The 22,682-nt window shown below is 46.1% G+C and overlaps 4 protein-coding genes across 5 annotated transcripts; 2 read left to right on the forward strand and 2 right to left on the reverse strand.

The window, feature by feature from the left end:
• Positions 1-312: 312 nt before the first annotated feature.
• LOC112898048 (nuclear transcription factor Y subunit C-2-like) lies at positions 313-1,281 on the reverse strand. The gene has a single exon (XM_025966463.1). It carries the CDS (start codon positions 1,279-1,281, stop codon positions 313-315), a length of 969 nt encoding a protein of 322 aa, XP_025822248.1.
• Positions 1,282-4,602: 3,321 nt separating this feature from the next.
• Positions 4,603-10,034, forward strand: LOC112897838 (bifunctional purine biosynthesis protein PurH-like). 2 transcript variants are annotated; one of them, XM_025966230.1, is made up of 12 exons: positions 4,603-4,758; positions 4,873-4,987; positions 6,279-6,360; positions 6,743-6,839; positions 7,292-7,394; positions 7,509-7,639; positions 7,833-8,010; positions 8,101-8,258; positions 8,454-8,663; positions 8,758-9,105; positions 9,212-9,338; positions 9,422-10,034. In XM_025966230.1, the coding sequence occupies exons 1-12, from the start codon at positions 4,648-4,650 to the stop codon at positions 9,571-9,573; spliced, it is 1,812 nt and encodes a 603-aa protein (XP_025822015.1). In that variant the 5' UTR covers positions 4,603-4,647; the 3' UTR covers positions 9,574-10,034. The 2 variants fall into 2 exon arrangements, with proteins under 2 accessions (XP_025822015.1, XP_025822016.1); XM_025966231.1 differs by having other exon boundaries at positions 4,876-4,987; positions 9,422-9,573.
• Positions 10,035-11,081: 1,047 nt separating this feature from the next.
• Positions 11,082-11,591, reverse strand: LOC112896175 (defensin-like protein 2). Its single transcript, XM_025964094.1, has 2 exons — positions 11,508-11,591; positions 11,082-11,344 (listed from the first exon to the last, which is right to left on the reverse strand). Exons 1-2 carry the CDS (start codon positions 11,566-11,568, stop codon positions 11,157-11,159), a joined length of 249 nt encoding a protein of 82 aa, XP_025819879.1. The 5' UTR covers positions 11,569-11,591; the 3' UTR covers positions 11,082-11,156.
• A 488-nt stretch (positions 11,592-12,079) lies between these two features.
• Positions 12,080-12,467, forward strand: LOC112898560 (defensin-like protein 21). The gene is made up of 2 exons (XM_025966899.1): positions 12,080-12,213; positions 12,292-12,467. Exons 1-2 carry the CDS (start codon positions 12,150-12,152, stop codon positions 12,465-12,467), a joined length of 240 nt encoding a protein of 79 aa, XP_025822684.1. The 5' UTR covers positions 12,080-12,149.
• Positions 12,468-22,682: the final 10,215 nt, after the last annotated feature.

Genomic DNA, 22,682 nt, shown 5'->3' on the forward strand with positions numbered 1-22,682 from the left:
CTCGAGAATTTCCACAAGCACAAATTCTGCTTTTTATGGATCCAAAGATTCTTTCGCACAAAAGTAACATTACTGGGTTCAGAGCCCAACAAATTCTGCTTGCCTGAGAACCACATATCAAATCTGATAACGACCCACTCAAAAAGGTCTAATTGAGTTCACATCCCTAAAATCACTCACGAAATGCAGCAGGAACAAGCTCAAAGGGGTAACCATTTTTACAAAATGTTCCATCCAAATTAAACGACCTAGCTCAAAGGCTAGAACTAGTAACCTCTGACCTCGCTAGGAAACTAGTCATACCGCTCGATCTTACTCGGCTTGTCCACCATCAGAATTCTGTTGTTGGCGTTGCTGCTGCTGGTACTCCGTCGGCGGCCACATGAACGTCAAAGGCTGCTGGTTTCCATACATCGGAAAGGGGACGTGCATCGGAAAGGTGGCCGACATGGTCGTCGTCTGTGGCTGCGGCGGCGCAACTCCGTCCCCGTTCTGCTCCTCCGTCGGAGAGACATCCATCAGGAAATCAAAAAATTCGTTCGCGATGATCGCCGCGGCGACGTCGCTCCGCTGCAGCGTCCGGCGCTTGGTCCCCTCGGCGTGGAGCCACGACCGCAGCGTGAGCTCCAGGATGAACATCTCGCAGGCCTTGGCGAACACCACAGGCACCTCGGCGGCGATCATCTTGACGTCCTCGTCGGCCTTCATGATCTTCTTGATCCGCGCCAGGGGCAGGTTGTGGACCTTGAGGTCCGTAGCCTGCTCGGCCTCCACCAGCTGGCCGGCCCACAAAGCCTGGAGCTGCTGCTGCTGGTACTGCAGCTGGTGGTGCTGGAGCTGCTGGAGCTTCTGGAACGCGGCTTGGTGCTGGCTCGACAGCGGCACCGGGATGGAAGCTTGGTAGGCAGCACCGCCACCCTGGGAGCCTGCAGCTGGAAGGAAGGTGGCGCCAGCTGATGACGACGGAGGCACTGACGCCAGTGCTTCGGGTTGGTGATTGTATGTTGTTAGGGCAAGTGCTGCAGGGGTACCAACATTTGTAACTGCTTCAAAAGCGTTAGCCTGTGAGGATCGCTGGTTGGAGAACGACGACAGAATGGTGGCTGGGTAGGCTACAGCGCCCTGGGAAGCTGGAACTGGAAGGAAGGCGGCACCGGCTGACGATGGCGGAGGCACTGATTCAAATGCTGCAGGCTGTAGGAATGTGGTTAGAGGGCATGATCCAGGGGTACCACCACTTGTGGCACCTTCATCATTGTTAATCCGCGAGTGTTGATCCATGTCCAAAGTGCACTTTTTGGTATGCCTACTATTGGACCTGTGATTCACAAAAAAAAACATATTAGACCATTAAGACTCAAATATGGCATAGAATTACAGGTAACAATTGAAAAGGTAAAAGAAACATTTTTATTCACGAGGTCCAGCAAGAGAACTAAGCGAGGAAAGAAACATTTAAAAAATAGAGTCGAGCAAGATGTATTTCATGAATCGCAATATAAATGCGTTCTTTTTCTGCTTCATTGTTTTATAAAAAACGTTTTGCTGCTTTATTATGAGATAATGGGAAGTCTTGCTGTCAATTAAGCTAAGTAGAATATATATACTAAGGCCGAAATATGTTCGGCATAAGTAGAAAATAGAAAACCATGAGAGAAACAAGGACAATGATTCTACATACTTTTTAATGTTTCAACATGTAGTGTTTCGATCACTAACAAGTGCTAGAAAGAAGCAGCAATAACAGTACAGTAATACATTGTAGCAGATTGCTGAATTATAGCGAATCCCTGGAAGTTCGGAGAACGATTTCCCAACTCGAGACTTCTTTGGCTAGTATTGTCCACCAGCAGATATGAAGTTGATCCGCAAGTGGCAGGACAGTCAGCAACTCAGCACTTGGGCCATAATCGGGAAGATCTAAAAACATAGGCTAGCTGCCACGGCCACAAGACAATTCCCTAAACCTAGTGCTCTAAGAGAATCAGTACGGGACGAAAGAATTAGTTTTGCTGCCAAGAAGACAGATTCATCAGAAAACATCACTGCCGCGGCCAGTCGTCCATCAGGAACACACGGCCGCCGCAGCGGCATGTCCGACCGCCGGATCCACCAGTCAGAACTCAGGACTGACGGATCGGAGGTTTTAGAGAAAAATGCCATCGATCCAGCCAATCTTGCGATCGCCCATCCGCTAAGAAACCAACGAAAACGAACCCGATCGAGCAGGCATCTCTATCAACCGGCAGCGACGAAACAGGAGCAGGAAGAGCGAATAACAACCGACCGATCGGAGGTTTTATAGAAAAAAAAAACCCATCGATCTAGCCAATCTTGCGATCGCCCATCCGCTAAGAAACCAACGAAAACCCGATCGAGCAGGCATGTCTATCAACCGGCAGCGACGACGAAACACAGGAGCAGGAAGAGCGCAAGAAGAAAAAATCGCGATCTTGGCGGGGGAAATAAATAAATCACGGGAACCGAAGGCCCGGATAAGGGAGCCGTCGTTGTTGCATGGATACCCCGTAGGTAGGGAGGTGGGCAGGGAGGGCGCGGCGCGATGGGCAACACCTGTCGGATCGGAGGGGAGGAGCCGGCCTCGGGGAGGAGGAGGCGACGACGGCGGCCGAGTAGGAGGCGGAGATTGTGGGGAGCTGAGGGGTAGATACCTTGCCCTAGTCTCGCCTGCGCGTGTTTTATGGAGGACGGCACGGCGGCGCGGGGCACCTGGGGGCTTCGAAGGCCGTGCCCGCGGGCCCGGCTGGGGTGGGGTTGGCGGTTCCGGCCGGGGCACTGGCAGGTGGGCCGAGATAAGCAATTCCATCCGATCGAGGAAGGAAACATGTAAGCGGCCAAATGGTTGTTTTTGGAATGGGGCAATTTCATGGCCATTGCTTATGTTATGCAGTGGTCAGCCACTAGTTTGTAGCACATTGAGAAGATTTTGCTGAGAAAAGGGGGGAAAGAAGGAAGGAGGATTGAATTTAGGGTTTCTAAGGGTGGTATAGCTGCCGGCTCTAGAATAAATGTCGGGAAGCTTGCCAAACCGGCGAGGCATCGTGCGAGGAGCGTGCGGATGAGGATTGGATAGGTAGGGTTTTATCGTAAAGACATGAATGATGCGGTGGGTTAGTGATTGCGCACTTGGTGTTAGACTGGGTGGTGCCGGTAGCGAAGGAAAATGATGAAGAGAAAAGGCATCAACGACGTTGTTCGTGCCGGGTAGGGTGGTGGCGATAGATAGGGTATCATCGCTGAATGGGGTGGGGGCGACGGTGGTGAGGAAAAACGTCGAAGAAAGAGGATAGAGAAGGTACCACTAAGCATGTGGTGGTAGTAGCAGCAACGGAAAATGATAAAAAGATGGAGTAATGAAAGTGCTCGCTACCATGCATGCGGTACCGCGAGTGGTGGACTACGGGTCTGATGTTGTGGAGCTAGCGGAGTCGAAAGGAAAGTGATTGCGTATGCCTCAAGAAAAGGTAAGGTAGCAAAAAAAATCTATCGAATAGACGTTCTTGGAGCATCCCATAGAATGCGTTGTTTTAGGTAGTGTTTGATTGGAGAGCGAATTGAAATGGAATGGCTCCATTTCTAATTTTAGGAATGAGATGGTTCTATACGATGTGTTTCGTTTGAGAAACGGAGCGGTTCCATTTCGTATTTGGTTGGAGGTATGAGAATGGAACCGTGATTACTCCGTTAACCACCATTATATGGGTTCACCTGTTAGTCACCCAAATCCTTTTCTTCCTCCCTCTTCCACCTTAGCAGACCGACCTTCCCCTATTCTGCCCGTGCTCCACCCCTGCCGCCCGAGCTCCGCCCCTCCCTCTCCGCGCTCTGGACGAGCTCTGCCCCGCTGTTCATGCCCGCGCTCCGCCCTTGCCCCCCGAGCTCCAATGGAGCTTCGCGCCCGCTGCTCCCGCCCGAGCTCTGCCCCTCCCTTCCCTCCGAGCTCCGGTCGAGCTCCACCCCGCCGCTCCCGCGCTGAGATCCACACCTACCCCACCAAGCTCCACCCCCACCGCTTCCGCCCAAGCATTGCCGGAGCTCCCACCGAGCTTCGCGCCGAGCGCTGCCTAGGCTCCGCCTGCCACGCTCCGCCCCCACGCCGTGCCTCGACCTACTGCTTCCGAGCATCATGGTGAGGGACGCCATCCAACTGAGATGGCTCGGTTCGACCAATTTTGGGGGATCGAGCCATCCTGGATCTAGAGCGAATATTCGCTCTCTGGGATGGCTCCATCCCCACGCTCGTGAACCAAACGTAGGATAGAAGGCCTCCAGATGGCTCTCAAACCAAACACTACCTTAGTGGTTGCGCCGTTTATGTATGACATTTATTCACGAATTTTTTAGATATTATTTGTCAAGCTTTTCTCGCAAGAACGGATTATATTCTCCTCTCTGTTTTTTTTTCAAAAAAAGTTCCATACAATGCAACTTGCCAAACATACAAAGATACTACAACAAAACGGGCCGACCCGTTCCTTGGAGCCTCTCCCCGGCCCTGTCTAGCCCAGCCCATATTCGGCCCATCTAAAAAAGCAGGGCCTCCCTCCCTCTTGTCCCTCGATGCTCTCTTTTGCACGTCCGTTGTCCAAACAGAAAAGGGGCAAAGGGGTGCTAACAATTACGAGGATGCCACTTTATCTCGTCTCCTCTCCCGCCGCCGCCGCCAAGCTCGCCGCCGGGACACGCGCGTCCCCTCGCCGACGCCGCCAGCTCCTCTTCACAGCTCGCCACTCCCACGTACTCTCCGTTCACCCTCTCCCCCGTCCCATCCTCTCTCCCTCTCTCTGTTGTTTTGGTGCTTTTCGCGTTCTGCTTGATTGCTGAGCTTCAGTGCCCGGGCTTGGTTTCTAGCAGAGCAGCCGCGCCTCCCTGTCGTCGTTGTCTTCGTCCGCGGAGAGTGCGGCGGGGCGCGCCATGGCTGCTGCGGAGGCCGGCGCGTCGACGGCGCCGGAGGCGAGCTTGTGCGGTGGGTTCTTATGCGTTGTTTCTGCACCGTGGTGGGATCAATTCTGATGCTTTGGTGAATTAGTGTAAAAGAAGATTAGCTTTATGTTTTCTCCGAACGTGGCGGTCATATATATGTGCTACCAATAAGCTGAGTCTTTTGGAGCTGAGTTTATGTTGCAGATGCTAAGCTAATGGCAAGTGTGATGGGATAAGTCTTTTACTGTAGGTGTCTGTGGTCCTCCTCGGCATGGTGGTCTTGCAGCCCCAGCCGGGACAGCATTTAACATCTTAGACTAGCTTTTAGGACAGCATCTAGGACAACATCTTAGACTAAGCTTCTAGGACAGCATATAGGACAACATCTTAGACTAAACATCACTAGCTTTTAGACTAGCATCTTAGACTAGCATCTCGGCATATGCTTGGCTGTCTTGGCCAGCTATAAATATGTATCCCCAACCCCTCGGGTGGGTATGGCATTGTGTGAGAAATAAACCAGAAAAATTGCCCCAACTCTTAATGTTATCCTCTTGATGAGAGTAAGAGTTTCGATACTAATAAAGTGGGCATGAGTTTTGTTTGCTTAGGCTTGGGCTATGCTTTTGGAATCACCTAAACCCTTCCAGAGCCCTGATATGGTAGTTTCAGGAAAGGATGCAGCAGTATCCTATTTGGTACCACCTTACCAGTTCAACTTGTTAGGAAGTTGTTCCTGATATTTTATAATTCAATTGATGCTTGCCTCATGATGCAAACTATTAGTGACTTTCTTCTTTAGAACCCAGGGCAATCTGCATTTAGATTTCTGTTTTGTTTGGATAGAAGCTATGGGTTGAAGACCTCACATGTCACCAAACTGTAGTAGTGGTCCAGACATCTCGATGCATTCTTAGCATAAGTTGGTTTTAGAGCTCCAAGGACTCAGTGGGTTATACAAAAATATCATATAACAAATTACCCTTTTGGCAGTAATTTAAACTTCAAATTCATATATGCAATCATTTTGTATTGGGCATAATAGTCGATTGTTCGACATTCAGACTGCCTTTTGTTCTGGTTGATTCACTTCAATCATGAAGTTTATATAGATATGTCTTATTTGTTACCTTGTGTAAATTGATTTTACCTTATCCAGGACTCTAGTGTTTGAATAAATAAATTTGTTTTCTGTTGCATGCTTGTGTGCCATGAAGTTTTTGCATATTCTCTTTCAGTTATCCATTCAAAACTTAAAAGTCATAGTTTGTTTTGTAGATTAAAAAATATTTTGTAAACAGTGTGAACTGATTTTATTATTTTAAGTTCTACAGCCACAGGAGTGAAGCAAGCACTGATATCATTGTCAGATAAAACAGACCTGGCCAATCTTGGAAATGGTCTTCAGCGCTTGGGGTAACCTTTTTGTTTTCTTATTCACCCTGCTTTTGAATTGTGTGAGTGACAGTTGCCTGTATGCTTTCTAGTTCATGTTAAATTGTATCAACTGCTGAGTCTTTCTGTACTCAATGTATTCATCACGATCAGTTTCTGAAAAGTGAAAAGTAATCCTACATCAGACGTGTCTGATTTATCGTTTATTGCTCTTCTCTAAGTCAGCGTTCGCTCCTGAAGCTTTATGTCCTATGAAGCATCACTCCACTTAGGAATTTAGGATCTGGGTTTAGTAAATTATTTTTCAAAAAAATGATGCTTTACAAGATAAACCATGAATTCAGATTTTATTTTCGAATGCTGCTATTTTTGTTCCACTTATATGGAGATTTTGCTCTTGTAGGTTTTCTATTATTTCGACTGGTGGCACAGCATCAAGCTTGGAAGCAGCTGGAGTTAATGTTACAAAAGTGGAGGAAATTACACATTTCCCTGAAATGGTAAAGCACAATCAATGTTTAATTGTTCCAACCCTAATACGTGTTGCTGTCACAGTCACTTTACTGATCCCTGAATAAAGTTTGTCGGAAATGCTGAAAATTGCATTATTACTAATGTTTTTAAAAATGTAATATCTGTAACCTTTGCTGTTGCCAATTTTCAAAAGTGCATCAAAGGATCAGATGTAACAATTATCCTGTCCTATACAAATTCTCTTCAGTGCCTCTTGAATCCTCATAAAGGTTGTTGGAACAGCTAGTAGAAACAGTACATAACTCTACTTTTCTAATTATATACTCGCTAGATGTTGCTGTTCCATTTCTTAAACTGATATTCTTTTTTACTTTCCACTGATAGTTTAGAGGATGTGGATTGTCATGTTAAGGGCTTTTGACAAGCAGTATAAATTGTGCATTTCCATCTCCACTAACTTCTTTTGGGGTCATTTCAGCTAGATGGGAGAGTAAAAACATTGCACCCTAGTATACATGGTGGTATTCTTGCGCGAAGAGACCAGAAGCATCATCGCGAAGCATTGAACGAGCATGGCATTGGTAAGTTTTTCTGTTCTGTGGAGACTCCTCTTAAATGTTGTAAGGTCTAACCAAGTGTCCTGCAATGAGAAATCATGCGACTCAGTTGACCACAGCCTTTTCTTTTTGCCACAGGGACATTTGATGTGGTTGTAGTGAACTTGTATCCATTCTACGATAAGGTCACCTCAGGTGCAATATCTTTTGAGGATGGTATTGAAAATATTGATATCGGTGGACCTACATTGATCCGAGCAGCAGCCAAGGTAAGTGTATTGAATATTCAGTGATTTGATTTATTCAGGTACCAAGGCTTAATGGAGTATTGCATGCTATATTCATGCAAAGTTTATTTCAATTTGCATATAACATTTATACAAGTAATATTCATGTAGTACTGATAGGAATAGTTGTACGCTTGCAGTTTGCTTACTTGTGCTGTATTGTTGTGACTGACAGAATCATAAGGATGTTCTTGTCGTTGTTGATCATAAAGATTATCCTGCTCTATTGGAATATCTAGAAGGGAAGCAAGATGACCAGGATTTCCGCAGGAAGCTTGCATGGAAAGCTTTCCAGCATGTTGCTTCTTACGATTCAGCTGTCTCAGAGTGGTTGTGTAAGCAATCAAATAAAGGTATTAACTTTTCTTTTGATAGATGATATGCTTATTCCAGTGGTTATGTCAATATTTTTCATATATGATGGTATCATTACCTTCATGCAGGAGATACATTCCCCCCTAGCTTTACTGTGCCCCTGTCGCTGAAGTCTACACTTAGATATGGTGAAAATCCTCATCAAAAGGCTGCATTCTATGGTGACAAGAGTCTTTCTCTAGTAAATGCTGGCGGTATTGCAACAGCAATTCAGCACCATGGAAAGGCAAGACAGTAATGTTTCATTTTAGTTGTTGCTTCACTAAAATGGCACATAAATCATTGTAACTTGTTGACAAGCATCTCTTTGAACTGGATTACACTCCATACATGCTTTTCTTGTTCACTATTCTGTTGTGAACTCAAATTGCACCAATACATTTATGATTATTCAGGGGTTTACATGTGACACCTTTTACAGGAAATGTCCTATAACAATTACTTGGACGCAGATGCTGCATGGAACTGTGTCTCAGAGTTTGAGAGCCCAACCTGTGTTGTGGTTAAGCACACAAATCCGTGTGGAGTAGCATCCCGACAGGATGTCCTTGAAGCATACAGGTTGGCTGTGAAGGCAGACCCTGTGAGCGCATTCGGTGGCATAGTCGCCTTCAATATGACAATCGATGAGGTATGCTAATCAATCAGGCATCATGTTCCTGGACAAGCTACAACTCTTGTATCTTTGCTGCTGTCCGTGATCCATGTCGATGCTGCATATTTAGGATCTTGCAAGGGAAATCCGCGAGTTTAGAAGCCCGACAGATGGTGAGACACGTATGTTCTACGAGATAGTCGTCGCACCTGGATACACGGAGAAGGGGCTTGAGGTCCTGAAGAGGAAATCGAAGACGCTGAGGATACTCGAGGCGCAGCGGAGTGGGAAAGGCATGCTGTCCCTCCGGCAGGTGAACGGCGGCTGGCTGGCTCAGGAGTCGGATGACCTGACCCCGGAAGCCATCACCTTCACGAAGATGTCGGAGAGGGCCCCCGAGGGCAGCGAACTCTCGGACGCGAGGTTCGCCTGGCTCTGCGTCAAGCATGTCAAGAGCAACGCCATCGTGATCGCCAAGGTGAGCAGTGCCCGCATACTTACTTTTCTCTGTTCCGCGAACTCAAAGAGAATAAGATCGCTGGACGGTCCGCTGATCCCATGCCCTGATGGCCGTCGGTGTGCAGAACAATTGCATGCTGGGCATGGGCAGCGGGCAGCCGAACAGGCTGGAGAGCCTGAGGATCGCCTTCCGGAAGGCCGGGGAGGAGGCCAAGGGAGCTGCTCTGGCCAGCGACGCCTTCTTCCCGTTCGGTGAGTAGATGGAAATTTCCTGCTGTTAACGAATGCTTGCAACGGTGATACGATGATGTTGCTGAGCTGATTGGGCCGCGCAGCTTGGAACGACGCGGTGGAGGAGGCGTGCCGGAGCGGCATCGCGGTGATCGCGGAGCCCGGCGGCAGCATCCGGGACCAGGACGCCGTGGACTGTTGCGACAAGTACGGGGTGTCCCTCCTCTTCACCGGCGTCAGGCACTTCAGGCACTGACTTCCGTTGGCCGCCGCTGAAGGCGGCAAATTGCAGAGCAGGGGCAGGGAGGATTCTGACTGGAGGCAGGCTGCAACAAAGCTGCTGCTCCTGATCCAGGCCATGCCTGGGTAGAAGAGATTTGAATTCAAATCTTTTCGACTCTAGTTCAAAACTTGCGCCAAATCATTGGGAAAAAAAAAGAGTATATAATGAAAATAAAAGCCCAACTCTGCAAGGGAGGGGTTCGAAGATATAATTGGCTCCGTTTGTTTCCGTTTATCTGGATCTGACCTTTCTGAGAGCATGACTATGTGATAAGCTTGCTGTCTGGAGGATCAGTTGAATGTTTAGCAATCCTGATTATTTTAGGTTGATTTTCTGAATTGAGTAGTAAAATATCTGGAATGCCCTTAAGGCTGATGACATCTTTTTTCTTAACTTAATACGAGCATCTAAGTCGAGGCCGTGGAATTCCGATATTTAACATCAAATTCATGCCCCTCACTTCTTTTGATATTACATTCAATATACGATCCTTTCAAAATATAACCCTCCGTATACGAATTGTTTTGATTTGAGGAATTTTTCCTCCTTTTCTTGATTTCTCTCTTTTCTTTTTCGTTTTCAGTTTACAATCCAAGTGAACAGGCCATTTTGCCCCTGACCTTATCCATCCGATCGAACTGTGCCGGCCTGCGTCTCGAGCTCGTCTCTTCTTCTCTATCTCCGGTGGAGGAGCACCGCGCCGACGCGGTGGGCAGCATGGTGCCCGCCGGCGCCATCTGCCAGCTGCAGAAGCAGGTCAACGATCTCCAGGCGCAGCTGGCGCGCGCCCACGCGGAGCTCTCCCGCGCCCGCGCGCACCTCCTCGCGCTGCTCTTCGTCGAGGTTGCCGCCGCGTCCTCCCCCGCCTACTGCGCCGTCGAGTGCCCCTCCGCGTAGCAGCGGCCTGCAGCTCATCAAGCGTCTGGGTGGAGTAGTGGACTAGCCGAAGTGCATGGCTCACACCTGTCTCTCATCGAGCGTCTGGGTGCTCGAGGGGGAAAGGTCAACGCTTGGAAAGTTGGAAGCTGAGTGGAGTAGTGGACGGCGGTAGCGGCAGCGGCTTCCCACATAATCGAGAATCGAGAAATAATCAAAGCATTTAGGTGGGATTTTGGTTTATTTCCATCCATAAGCGGCTTATAATCCTATCCAAACAGGGCCAAAGCGGCGTATCCAAACAGGGCCTATAATCGTATCCAAACAGAACCAAAGGCTTCTCACTGTGTGTTTTGCCAGGAGGAGGTTGGATCAAGTGTTCCTTGGGGGAGTCCTGAGTTTGAGTGGGCCTAAACTTCGTACATTTGATCATTCCACGCCCGGTCCTGCTCTTCTTTTACTTTATTTTTTTTTGAAAGGAGTCCTGCTCTTATTGCTGCTGTAGTTTACATTATCGTATCATATCTCATTATTACATCGCGACATGCATGGTTCTGCACTAGCAACAGAGCGCAGCGCACGTGCGGCGAAGCTTGTCGGAAGGTGGAAGCGGACGAGCTGATGGTGATCGATCTACCGCTGCCGTCCGGCCGGCCGGCGAGGTGGATGGTGATGATCAGCTAGCATGCCTTCTGGCAGGTGCAGACCCTCCAGCGGCAGTAGCCGGCGGTCCAGCCGCCGCCCTCGTTGACGCAGTTGCGGGTGCAGAGGCGGTCGGAGATGCAGGGGAAGGAGTGCTGCTGGCTCTTCCCGGTGCACACCCGCGCCTCCACCGCCACCATCCCGCCGACGTCGCTGCTGCCGCCGTCTGCAGAGAAGAGAGACAGCAAGCTCGATCAGGATTCAGGATCCATCAGCAGCAGCGGTGATCGAGTCGTTATTAGAATCGATCTGAACGAAGATGGCGACAAGATCAATTATAAGCCAACAACAATGTTAAGGTCGCTAGTATGTAGCTAGTGTGTGTGTACGTGTGAGGACGAGCAGGAGGAGCAGGAGAGCGCACGCGGCGGCCCTGGACTTGAGCTCCATCGTTACGTTCGTTGTCAATGGAGAGAGTTCGCCGACGATGTGGATGGGCGGCCTGCCGGAGAAGATGAGGAGGAAGAGCGCCTAGTAGTTATAGTGGACGGGGCGGAGGGGGAGGCGGGCACGTGGCGGGCGCCTCCTGCCACCTGCGACGCTGGGAGGAGGACACGTGTGAAGTGAAGCCACGGGTGATCGAGCAAGGCCGATGCATGGATCAGCTCGCCGATCATCTGCTACCTCGGCGACTGGGAGCTCGTGCTACCCACTGTGTCTTTGTTCCAGGCTTCCAGCAGCCTGCACGTTTCAGCCCAGAGCTAGCTGGATGGTTGGCACAGCACCAGGCCACCGACCTGCGCGCATGCAGCCTCCCCGTCACGCCACGTACCCATGCATGCCTGCATGCACCAGCAGGCGTTCGAGCGCCACGTGGCGACGCGCACCCGGGATCGGCCGCCTATATATGCCTGCCTGCCTGCCGCGCCCAGCAGCTGATTTCATCGGTCTCCAAGCCAGAGCCTCACATCACTCACCTGCAGGTAGCTAGCTAGGTAGCCACGTAGTAGGCGCGCGGCCGGCCAGCCATCATGTGGACGAGGAAGGCGGCGGCGCGGGCGGCCGTCATGCTCCTGCTGCTCATCGTCGTCGCACGTACGTCCTCGTCGTCGTCGGCGATCAACTGTTAACGATGTGATAGATGACGCGCCTGTGATCTATATATGCATGCAGAGGAGTACTCGCCGGCGCCGGCGGCGGAGGCGCGCGTGTGCCGGCGGCGGAGCGCGGGGTTCCGGGGGGCCTGCATGTCCGACCACAACTGCGCGCAGGTGTGCCTCCAGGAGGGCTGGGGCGGCGGCAACTGCGACGGGTTCAGGCGGCAGTGCAAGTGCGTCAGGCAGTGCTAGCGCTAGCAGCTAGCGACTAGCTACCTGCTACCACATACTGTACGTGCATGTGCATGCATGCTATAACTTTGTATGTCCCCGAAGGCCGAAGCTGATGCTGCATCCATCCATGTACGCTGGGTATGATGATGGTCAGAATAAAAGATGAAGCGTATATATTAAATAATAATTCGCGTGGACATGTTCTTGTTTATTTTCCACCTCCGAAATTTTTTTTGTTACATTATTAAATCACGAGGCTCGAAAATGCCACGCGGGAAAATATGATCATGATCTCAAGAGAGCCTCCAAACGATTCCGTCGCGGTTGCGTGAATTGTCAGGACGAAAGCACCATTTGTTTTGGGTCAAGATTTTCGTGAAACTTTGTACGAATTAATATGAGCAGTACGGGCTGGAATTCCAAATGCCGTCTCGAAGTCGAGTCACTCGGTGACCGGATCGGTGTTTCGGCCATCCCATCCTGCAGGCGGCGGCTGCTGCTGTCTCTGGGCCAAGAATCCAGGGTTGCAGGCACAGCCGGAGAAAGGCACATCAGTGCCGGTCACAGGGAGATTTAGTGCCGGTCCCTATGACCGGCACTAAATGGCCGGCACTAACGTGACAGCCGTTAGTGCCGGTTTTAACTGGCGCGTGTTAGTGCCGGTCTGTTACTCCAGCCGGCACTAACGTGCCCGACCCTGCCCGGCTCCTGGCAGCAAGGTTAGTGCCGGCTGGTATAACTGGCCGGCACTAAATCTTTTTTCTTATTTACCTTTTGTTTTTTATTTTTATACGTATGGCTATGCGTATTTGTACCGTATGCGACTACATAATCGTACTTTTTGCATTGCACAGTAATATTAGGACAGCATATTACACTAATATTATATATATATATTCATCATGTATGGAACACTTAGGAGTTTAAAAGTACTTGAGATATTATAAATTTGTAAGAACATCAACTGTAGTAATTTATCAAATTCCCCGTCGTCGGATCTTTTTCGGCGACGCTTGTACGGACATCGCCATAAAATTCGCCTTTAGGATTTATGACTTCATCGAGCAGGAATCCGCATATAGCTTCTTGAATGCCCTGATCCGAGCCATTTCAATGAGTTCTTCTTTCATCCGCCAATGCTGTCACATTTTTCGAAGAAACATGAGAATAAAAGATAATGAATTAAAATGATGAGCAGATGTGATTGTGCTCACGTACATTGAATGCCTCCACTGTCATTTGCCCTTTTTCACTTGCAAAAGTGTTGATCCACTCGCATACGTAGTATCCACATAAGTTGTTTCCTTGTCCCTATCTCCAACACTATGGACAAATGTGGGTTAAGATATAGAATTTTTCTGATGTTTATTGCGAATGACATTAGTAGCGAGAGTATATTCATACCGGAAAATCAGTCACCCAACAAAGAGGCTCGATTTCACCTATGGGCAAGCCTATGTGTTTGCGGAGGTAGCGATGCCATGCAGTATTTACCACCTCGATGAGATCTTGGTACTTTGATTTATCTTGCCTTAACGAGTCGTACACCAAGACCTTGTGCTCCTCAATCCGAATACAAAGCAATATCCAATGAAAATTGTGCATATACATACGCATAACCAATTAATGTTGATTAAAATAGTTATTAAATAGTATTATTAATACGAAAGGATTGAAAACAAGAGGCTAACAAAGAATGACTCACTGATGGTTGTATGGCAAGAGAATGAAGGGACACATGCTATTCTTACGCAACCCCCTGTATATAATATTGACTATTTCTTCAGGGTTTTGCTCTACCGTTTTCTCGTGTATAATATCGGGGTCGAAGAACCCGACGTTATGGAAGTTCTTTTTTCGGCAAATTTGAATTTTTGACCTACGGGACACAAGAAAAACGGGGATCAGTCAACACACAAGGCTAAAAATAATGAAACGAGAGACAATACTCACATGCACCATACACTCAGGAGGGACTTGTCAAGGGCATCTTGATGGTATAAATCGTAAAGTGCTTCAAACTCGATATATACTTCACCTGCCCCCCGCCAGAAATGCTCATCTTTAATCCGGGCTGGGAACATCTCTAATTGATTAGCTTTAGATTGCACGGCATACCATTTGTGTAACTCGGCCATTCTCGTTGGTAGGAATGGTAGTAACTCTGGCCATATCAAAGGTTCACCAAGTACAAACTTTTTCCTGCCGCGGGCATCCTGTAGGGCCTCCCCAAGCAATTGAGCCCTTGTTAGATCAGTTTGCAATATCATCCCAGCCATGGTCAACGGATCTCTTGATTCATCAGGACATTCTTCACGCGGCACTATCAACGAAGCGATCGATTGTTTGGACTGCTCTCCGAGCTGGGGAACGGTCTTTGCATTGATCCGTCGATTCTTGGGGTTGTTGTAGCACTTTCTGATCTGCCGATCATAATCCGACTCCCTTTCTTTCTCCTTGGTGGGATCTTTAATGAAGTGTTTAACGAAGTGTGCCTTCGCAACCGGATCTATTTCTGGCTTCTTGTTCGCAGCCTCCCTCAGTAGCTTGCGCTTCAGCAAGAAGGTTTGAAACGATTCTTCTGCCTCTTTCTCTTCTGGAGCCTTCGCTTTCTTCTTTCTTTGCTGCTTATGAGATGGCTGGACCGAAGGTACCGTGTATGCCTTCTGTCGCTGACTCTGATTCTGTTGTGCGGCTGGTGATGATGCCGAAATTGGCTTGCTTTGTGCGGCTGGTGATGGCGGATCCATGCTGGGGTCCCGTGCAGGCGGTGGAGAAGGTGGGCCAACACTAGGATTCCTGTCATCAGGTGGCGTTGGTGATCTTTGCCTTGAGCACCGAGCGGAATCTGTGGCTGCTTGCACCAATCTTATGTCGCGCTTTGGCCACGCAATCCATATGTGTACGGCATGTTGTAGTTCTGTTTCTTCAGGACCTATAGGGATCGGGAGGTCCAAGTCTTCCCAGCGTTCTTCAGTAATTTGGTCAACAAAGACTCTGGCGAATCCTTCAGGAATTGGCTGGCAATGTATTGTCCTGCCTTCTTCTTGGACTTCCGCAAAACCCTCAGCACAAACTTTGAGCTTTTTCCCATAAAGAACCAGAAGCTCACACTGGGTCCTAACGGTAATGTCGTCGATGGGGTCCCTCGTCCTGTCGGCACCCAAAGCAGGGTGCTCTGTGGAAGCAACACTGCTACGACGCTGAGAAGGGGTGCTGAACTCCACATTGGCAGCTGGTTTGTCCGAGCGTTGCCCAACTGCTGCCTCAAGTGACATTATCCGGTTTTCTAGGCTACAGATCTTTTCTGCCACTACTGCCTTGCTTCTGCATCGGCTTCGGTAGGTTTCGAGATCTCCGGAAAAGCCATATTTCCACGGAACTACGCCCATGCCTCGGGTCCGTCCAGTGTGTTCCGCATTCCCAAGAGCGTAAGTCAGCTCGTCATTCTCTCTGTTGGGCTGGAAGGTTCCTTCTTCCGTACGCCTCATTGCGTCGTCAAGTCTTTGGGCAGCCTCTCTTAGTACATCGCTAGTCACAAACATTCCAGTGTCGGGGTCTAGTGTGCCTCCATGAGCATAGAAGTAATACCTTGCTCATTTGGGCCAACTCAAGGTCTGCGGTACGATTCCTTTTGCAATTAAATTATTTTCCATCTTTTCCCATTTCGGAACAGCAACCTTATAACCTCCAGGCCCAAGTCTATGGAAGTTTGTCTTTTTGCTAGCATTCATTTTGCCTTGAATCGAGGCTGCCATGCTGTCAGCACTGTGCTTGTAATTCACGAATTCATTCCACCACTCTCGTTGTTTCTTCCAGACTCTATCAAAATCTGGTATGAGGCCCTTGTTGACAAAGTTTGCCACCAATTTTTTCTTGAACGAGCCGAACTGAATTGCCATCTTCTTAAATGCCCAACCCTTTACTTTGTCAGCTTTGCCCGAGGGAAAGTTGAAGTGCAACAACACCTCTTTCCATAACAAATCTTTCTCTGAATCTGGCACGATATCTTCAGGTCGATCAGAGACTTTATTTCTCTTCCAAAGCTTGTACTTTATGGGGACGTTCTCCCTAACAAGATATCCCAATTGATTTACAAAGGTCGTCTTAATTTGACCAGGGGCTAGTGGCTCGCCGGTTGCTTCGTTGATCTCCGTGATGGTCGTACATCCTACCATCTTCCTCTTGGAGCCACGTTTCCGTTTAGGCTTCGTCGATCCTGATGCCTGAAAGAATCACAAATTTATTAAGCGGGTTGCTAGCAACTAGTGGACGTCGCGGCAGGTATTGACAAAACGTTTATCCTGATGCCTGGAAGAATCACTAAATTTCATACCTCGGCTTCCTCGACATTTTCTTCTTCCTCCCCACTAATATCTTGCTCCTGGTCGCCATGATAATGCAAGTTTAAAAATTGGCTGCCATCGTTCTCATCCTCATGAAACTCTGGAGCTATTTGCCCAGTACTACCACAAATGAGCTCGTGCATTAACTCGTCTTGGTTGTCCGTAGGATCCATTTCCACTACCCGAAACAATAAAAAAACATTAAGTATTTTCTAGTACTAATAAAATATATGTATTTGCAAGGTTTAAAATGTATGTATTTGCAAGGTTTAAAATGTATGTATTTGCAAGGTTTCAGTCTTAACATTTCGAAGTTCGTACCCGTGCATTGCTACGGGCGATGAAAACAAATTACAGTAATACACAGAGTACAAGGAACACATAATACAATTAGACACAATATCACATAAATGAAAGAATAGCCTCTGTAATCATATTGAAATGAAAAAAGCAAAAAAAATAAAAAATCAACAGATCTTCCAGCAGCGTGATGCTTGATGATATCAACTGAAACCAACACATTAAGCATTGAGCATTACACGTACATCAAGCATTGACCACACACAATATGTCATACAACTCTTAGATCACCAATTACCGAAGAATATAACTCATATACCTCCTCCATCGACCTTCGAGTTTGTTCGACTTTTATCAGTATTCCAATTACCGAAGAATATAACTCATCTACTAATGATCAAAGTTGAGAAGATCAAGCAAATGCAGATATAAACCTTCTTCAGCAGATTCTTCGGAGGGCGTGGAGGACAGCAAGTTCACCACCACAAGTAACCTGAAATTGTTATAAACACATTGAGATCAAATTAATGAATAATGTGCAGTTAGGTAATGCCTAAATACAAATTAGGAAAACTCACATGATGAGATCAAATTAATGAATAATATTGGTAAAAATCGATATATGCAATTAGCTGATAACAATATATAATTATATATTAACTTGCACTTGTGCATCACCAGGAGAAAGTAACCTGCCCATTCCTTGACATAACAGCTTAGGGAGTTACTATATATAACAAACCAGAAGAGCAATATGTGACCCAGGTTCCAGTCATCATAGATGTTCACATCTCGACCAACTCGTGTCAGATTTGCACATTGTCTAAGACTGTATTTTCACATAGACAAAAATTCAACATGTGAGAAATTCGATATGCCCAAGGACATTTGCTGGATCATCTATAATGAGAGGCTCTGACCATCCCATTTTCATGAAACTTGCGATTCTCCTCTATAAAGAAAGCATACGCTGATGGCAACTGAATTGAAGAAAGAACAGCCAATCTGACAAAAGTAAAAGGGAATAAGATGTTCATTTACTATCTCTCATTATCAATACTTCCTAAGATTATAAGTGCTACAGAAAATGCCATACCAGCAATCTAGGATTTAGACCAAACATCATAGGTTAATTAGCACTTCTAACAATGCTGATTGTAACATGGCAGGAGAAAAATATAGGACAATAGTTGTGTACAGATCAAAATCAGTCAATTTTAAAAAGAAATACGCTTGAGAGGAAATAGGCCAATCTCATTTCTGTTACTCAATGGTAAAATAGGTAGAAATACTTACCGGGTCCGGGTAAAACCACACAAGCAAGAAACTCAGAGAAAAATAGAAGACTCTCCAGTAATGTCATGGTTTCAAGAAAAAGTGGAACTGTTATAAATTTCTATCAGCGTGAAACTAGATTTAACAAATGCAAATAGCTTGAGAAAATATAGAATTAACAAATGCAAACTAGATTTAAAAATAGGTGTATTCAACAATGGAATTGGTTTGCCGCAGTTTGGTTTTCAACATAGCAACACTACAAATAGGATAAGAATTATTACCAAAGGATGTCTTGACAAATCTAACGTTGTAAGCTCAATATGATTTGATTTCAATATTTCAACAAGAGTAGAAAAACAAGGTGACTTGACACCCAAGTGAACCATCTCCACCATGAATCAGTTCTCCCTAGCTCCATCCAGCCACAATGTGGATCCATGACTTGATTTTTTGTTGCTATTCAATGTGACCAACCCTTGAATTCTCCCTTCTTCATGATCTTTGCAACAGAATGTTGTGCCTTGGCTTGTTAGTTGGTGCTAATAGTTGTTGAGATATTTATGTTCTTTGTGTACTTGTTTCAAAGCTTACATCTGAGTTTACCATTGTCTGTAAGAACCATGCAGCAGCAAGGTGTGATATTTGTGCTGTCAATAGATGGAAATGATACATTGGTTTCAGGGAATTGATTACCAATCAATGCTCAATTTTCATATGATTATGCCTGAATTCTGAGGACAATTGTTTTATGGTTTGTCCTATTTTTTTGTATTCCTAGTTCATTTAGCTCTTATATTCTTTCTAATTTGTTCTTATTCATTCCTAGGCACTCTCCGCGAGAGCATTTGAGCAGCATGCATTGAAGAATCGAAAAGAGACACACAACCCGAATGACCATATTATCCTTTGTTCCTCAAATATCTCACTGTTTGAAGCATGCCGGAAACTGAAAGAAGCGAGAAATGAAACTATACTTGAAGCTACATTTGATGCTATCATAAAAAGCCATCACGAGGCGGTGCCAAATGGTTGTCACCAGCTGCCCAAAACTTTTGAATTTTGGCATCAATATGTTTTAGATATATAGACCACGCACACACACTACTTTGTTTGTCTTTGATAAATGCCCGGACCACATGAAATTTAAGATTATGTCTGCACATTCTATCACTAATTAGTTCTTTTTAGTGCACTGACCAGTATTTTTGCATTTGCTACTTCTACCATTCTTGATCAAAGTTTTCAATATACAGTTTGTTTTGCTCCTTTGTATTGTATTGTCACAATATATAACTCTTGACAGTAAAAAAAAAACACTTCTTCACTTATGATCATGACAATATTTTCTTAAAATTGTATTCAGAGAGAATTTTGCTAACTCCATTTCCTTGTGGATCTGGACATAAACACATTGTTGCAAAAAAAAATCATGTCTCAGTTAGTGATGCTAGGCAAATTGGGCGTCAAGTAGACTGTAAGTTTGTCTTACAATTACGCAATGTAAGGTGATGCATCTATGGAAACGTGAAAAATGTCCCGTAGAGGACAAGGTGCTCACCGTGAATCCGTTTTTGCGATCGGAGGGCGAGGAGGGAGGGGTCGACGGTGATGGGGGCCGGAGCTTCGGGCGCCGCAGCAATGGCGCATGTTCTTTACAATCTTTAATAGCTCACCAAATCCCTTATCGGTGACACCATTAGTTGCCTTCCATTTCAGCATCTCTAGCGTGGTACCCAACTTCTTCTGATCCGGTTTGCAATTAGGGAACAACGGCCTTTTGTGATCCTCCAACATCTTCTCAAACTTTAATGCATCCTTCACAGTGTCACTGTCTTTCTGTGCATCAAGCAACGCCTGACCTAGCTCGTCAGGTGGCTCCTCTTGTGCAACATTTGCTTCACCCTCGTCCATTGGTTCATCTTGAAAGCCACCTGCTTCATGAACCCATGCCCAATCTGGAAGATTGTTATCACCATCGTCATCTTCTTCATTATCTTCCATCGTAACTCCAACTTCGCCGTGCTTAGTCCAAAGGCTATAGTTACTCATGAAACCATTCAAGGCCAGGTGATTCCATAGAGTTTCTCTTTTCCGGAATTCCTTTTTATTTTCGCAAACACTGCATGGACAACACATTAAACCCTTTGGCGACCTATTTGCCATTGCTGCCTTGAGAAAAGAATCTAAACCCTGAATCCACGCCGAGGTGCTCCGGCTTCCGTGCATCCATTGCCGGTCCATCTGTACAAATTAAAAAAAAATCATGCTCATCTGTACTATGAATTTAGAAAAAGTCTAAACGACTCATAATTTGAAACGGAACGGAGGGAGTAGCTTTGAGAGTGAAACTGTGAGAAACTCTCCAGAGGCATATCCAAGGTTTGGAAATTCTAAAAAAAATCAGACATATACAATAGGAGCTTGCAAAATTTTATGATCAAACTCAATCTCATTTTTGAGATATGAAAATCAGCAGATGGAATCACTATTTTCTTTATCTAGAAATTTTATGGGGAAAAAACCCGTTACTCATGAAAATGTATCGAAAAGTCAAGAATGAAGTAAACATCATGTTCTTAGTCATGCTTTTACTGCAATGACGCTGAAAGATTAACAGGGGGTAGTACAAAGATAGAATACCAATGGATCAAGGAAGACAGTTCATTTATTATTAGGAGACAATATAAATTGAGAGGCTTATCTATCTGAAGTTCAGAACATCACTGGTTAAAAGAAAGTTCAAATGCAAATGGATAAGATCTTAAGAGCATAAGAAGAAAACATCAAAATTTTGTTTTTTTGATACTAGCAATAGCTGCACAGGCCACAAGTCAAACATCATCAAATTACTAGCTAGAAGCCTAAAAATTTTATGGCTTATGAGAATTTGAGTGACAATTTGGTAAGTAAATCTGTACTGAGATATAGCCAAAATTATGATGAATAGTTAACCATCAAAAACATAACATCGTACAATAATTTCAGAGCATGTTTTATTTCAAAAGGTTTGAACACTCAGATGCTATGTACCTGACCAATAGTTAATAATTTTGTATTGTGGCATCCAAATAGATCAATAAAGAAATCTCATCCGAACTCAAGGTACCCAGATATCAACAATGTTTTTTTTGTTAACAGTAAAGGAAATGTGGTAGTATAAACTTTCATCCAGTTCAAACCACGATACTAAGGTTAGATATCAAATGGTAGAATGGTAGGTCTGTTTGTACAACAAACAAGAGTAATTCCTAAATCCAACTTGCACAGGAAACTGGAAGTACGAAGTTTTCAAATATATCAATGTTATGCTTTACCAATATTCTCATTACTACTAAATTAACCTAAAATATTCTCATTTCTCCTCAACCTTAAAATCACTATTTTCTTTATCTAGAAAGCATGAAACACACAATAAACACCGTGAAAGAAGAGTGGAAGAAGATACTAACCTTTGGTGCACTTGGATGGGTGAAATCCTCACAAATTTGGGGAAAATGGGCAGCACCTCCCCTGTAACACGCCATGGGAGTGAGAAGAGCTCGGTTGAAGGCTGGGGAAGAAGGAGTGCCAAATGAAATGGAGGGCTGGGTTTGGAGTGGCCGGTATATACGGGGCAAGTTAGTGCCGGCTAGTAGCTTTAGCCGGCACTAACTGTGTACGTTTAGTGCCGGCTAGAGCTGACAGCCGGCACTAACTTGTAATTGACCACGTTAGTGCCGGCTAGATATGCCGACCGGCACTAACGTGCGTTTTGACCGTTGTGGCAGTTGGGGGGATGGCACGTTAGTGCCGGCTGGTATTTCTAGCCGGCACTAACGTGCCCGCATGACACTGTTGAGGCACGTTAGTGCCGGCTCGTCCTTGACCGGCACTAACGTGCTGGTACCGATAGACCGTTTTCTAGTAGTGAGGACAAACTAATCTTGTGTGTTTTCACACCGTTCATCTTGCAGGAGCCATCGCACATTTTCGTTGAGCAGTGCACATTTCTGATGGCTAGGGCTGCATGAGGTTTCCCAGGGTTCTACCTTACTACCTTCTCCCTCTTTAACATGACTGGATTGCAGGGTTATGATTTTGACTTGATTTTGGAAAACACTTGCATACAGCAACTAATAATCAAGTTCTGATAATTGTCTACTCCATACTATGAGACCAGATGCCAAAAAAACCTTGTGCCAATCCTATTCCCACACGGTCCCACAATATCCTATACTGAATGTATAGTTAGGTAAAGCAGTATTGATGTCTTGTCGGGTCGTAATGGAATCATGGAATTTTGCTTAACCATCGTGATCCCACCAGCCTG

This window comes from Panicum hallii, chromosome 6 (genome assembly GCF_002211085.1).
Source record: "Panicum hallii strain FIL2 chromosome 6, PHallii_v3.1, whole genome shotgun sequence".
Taxonomy (NCBI): Eukaryota; Viridiplantae; Streptophyta; class Magnoliopsida; order Poales; family Poaceae; genus Panicum; species Panicum hallii.

What these genes read in the sequence shown, in the direction of transcription:
- LOC112898048 (XM_025966463.1), bottom strand. Translation starts at nt 1,281, where the DNA reads ATGGATCAACACTCGCGGATTAACAATGATGAAGGTGCCACAAGTGGT.
- LOC112898560 (XM_025966899.1), top strand. Translation starts at nt 12,150, where the DNA reads ATGTGGACGAGGAAGGCGGCGGCGCGGGCGGCCGTCATGCTCCTGCTG. An exon ending in GCTGCTCATCGTCGTCGCAC is followed by an intron (nt 12,214 to 12,291) that starts GTACGTCCTCGT and finishes ATATGCATGCAG; the next exon opens with AGGAGTACTCGCCGGCGCCG.
- LOC112897838 (XM_025966230.1), top strand. Translation starts at nt 4,648, where the DNA reads ATGCCACTTTATCTCGTCTCCTCTCCCGCCGCCGCCGCCAAGCTCGCC. An exon ending in TCACAGCTCGCCACTCCCAC is followed by an intron (nt 4,759 to 4,872) that starts GTACTCTCCGTT and finishes CTTGGTTTCTAG; the next exon opens with CAGAGCAGCCGCGCCTCCCT. An exon ending in AATGGTCTTCAGCGCTTGGG is followed by an intron (nt 6,361 to 6,742) that starts GTAACCTTTTTG and finishes TTGCTCTTGTAG; the next exon opens with GTTTTCTATTATTTCGACTG.
- LOC112896175 (XM_025964094.1), bottom strand. Translation starts at nt 11,568, where the DNA reads ATGGAGCTCAAGTCCAGGGCCGCCGCGTGCGCTCTCCTGCTCCTCCTG. An exon ending in CCTCCTGCTCGTCCTCACAC is followed by an intron (nt 11,345 to 11,507) that starts GTACACACACAC and finishes TCTTCTCTGCAG; the next exon opens with ACGGCGGCAGCAGCGACGTC.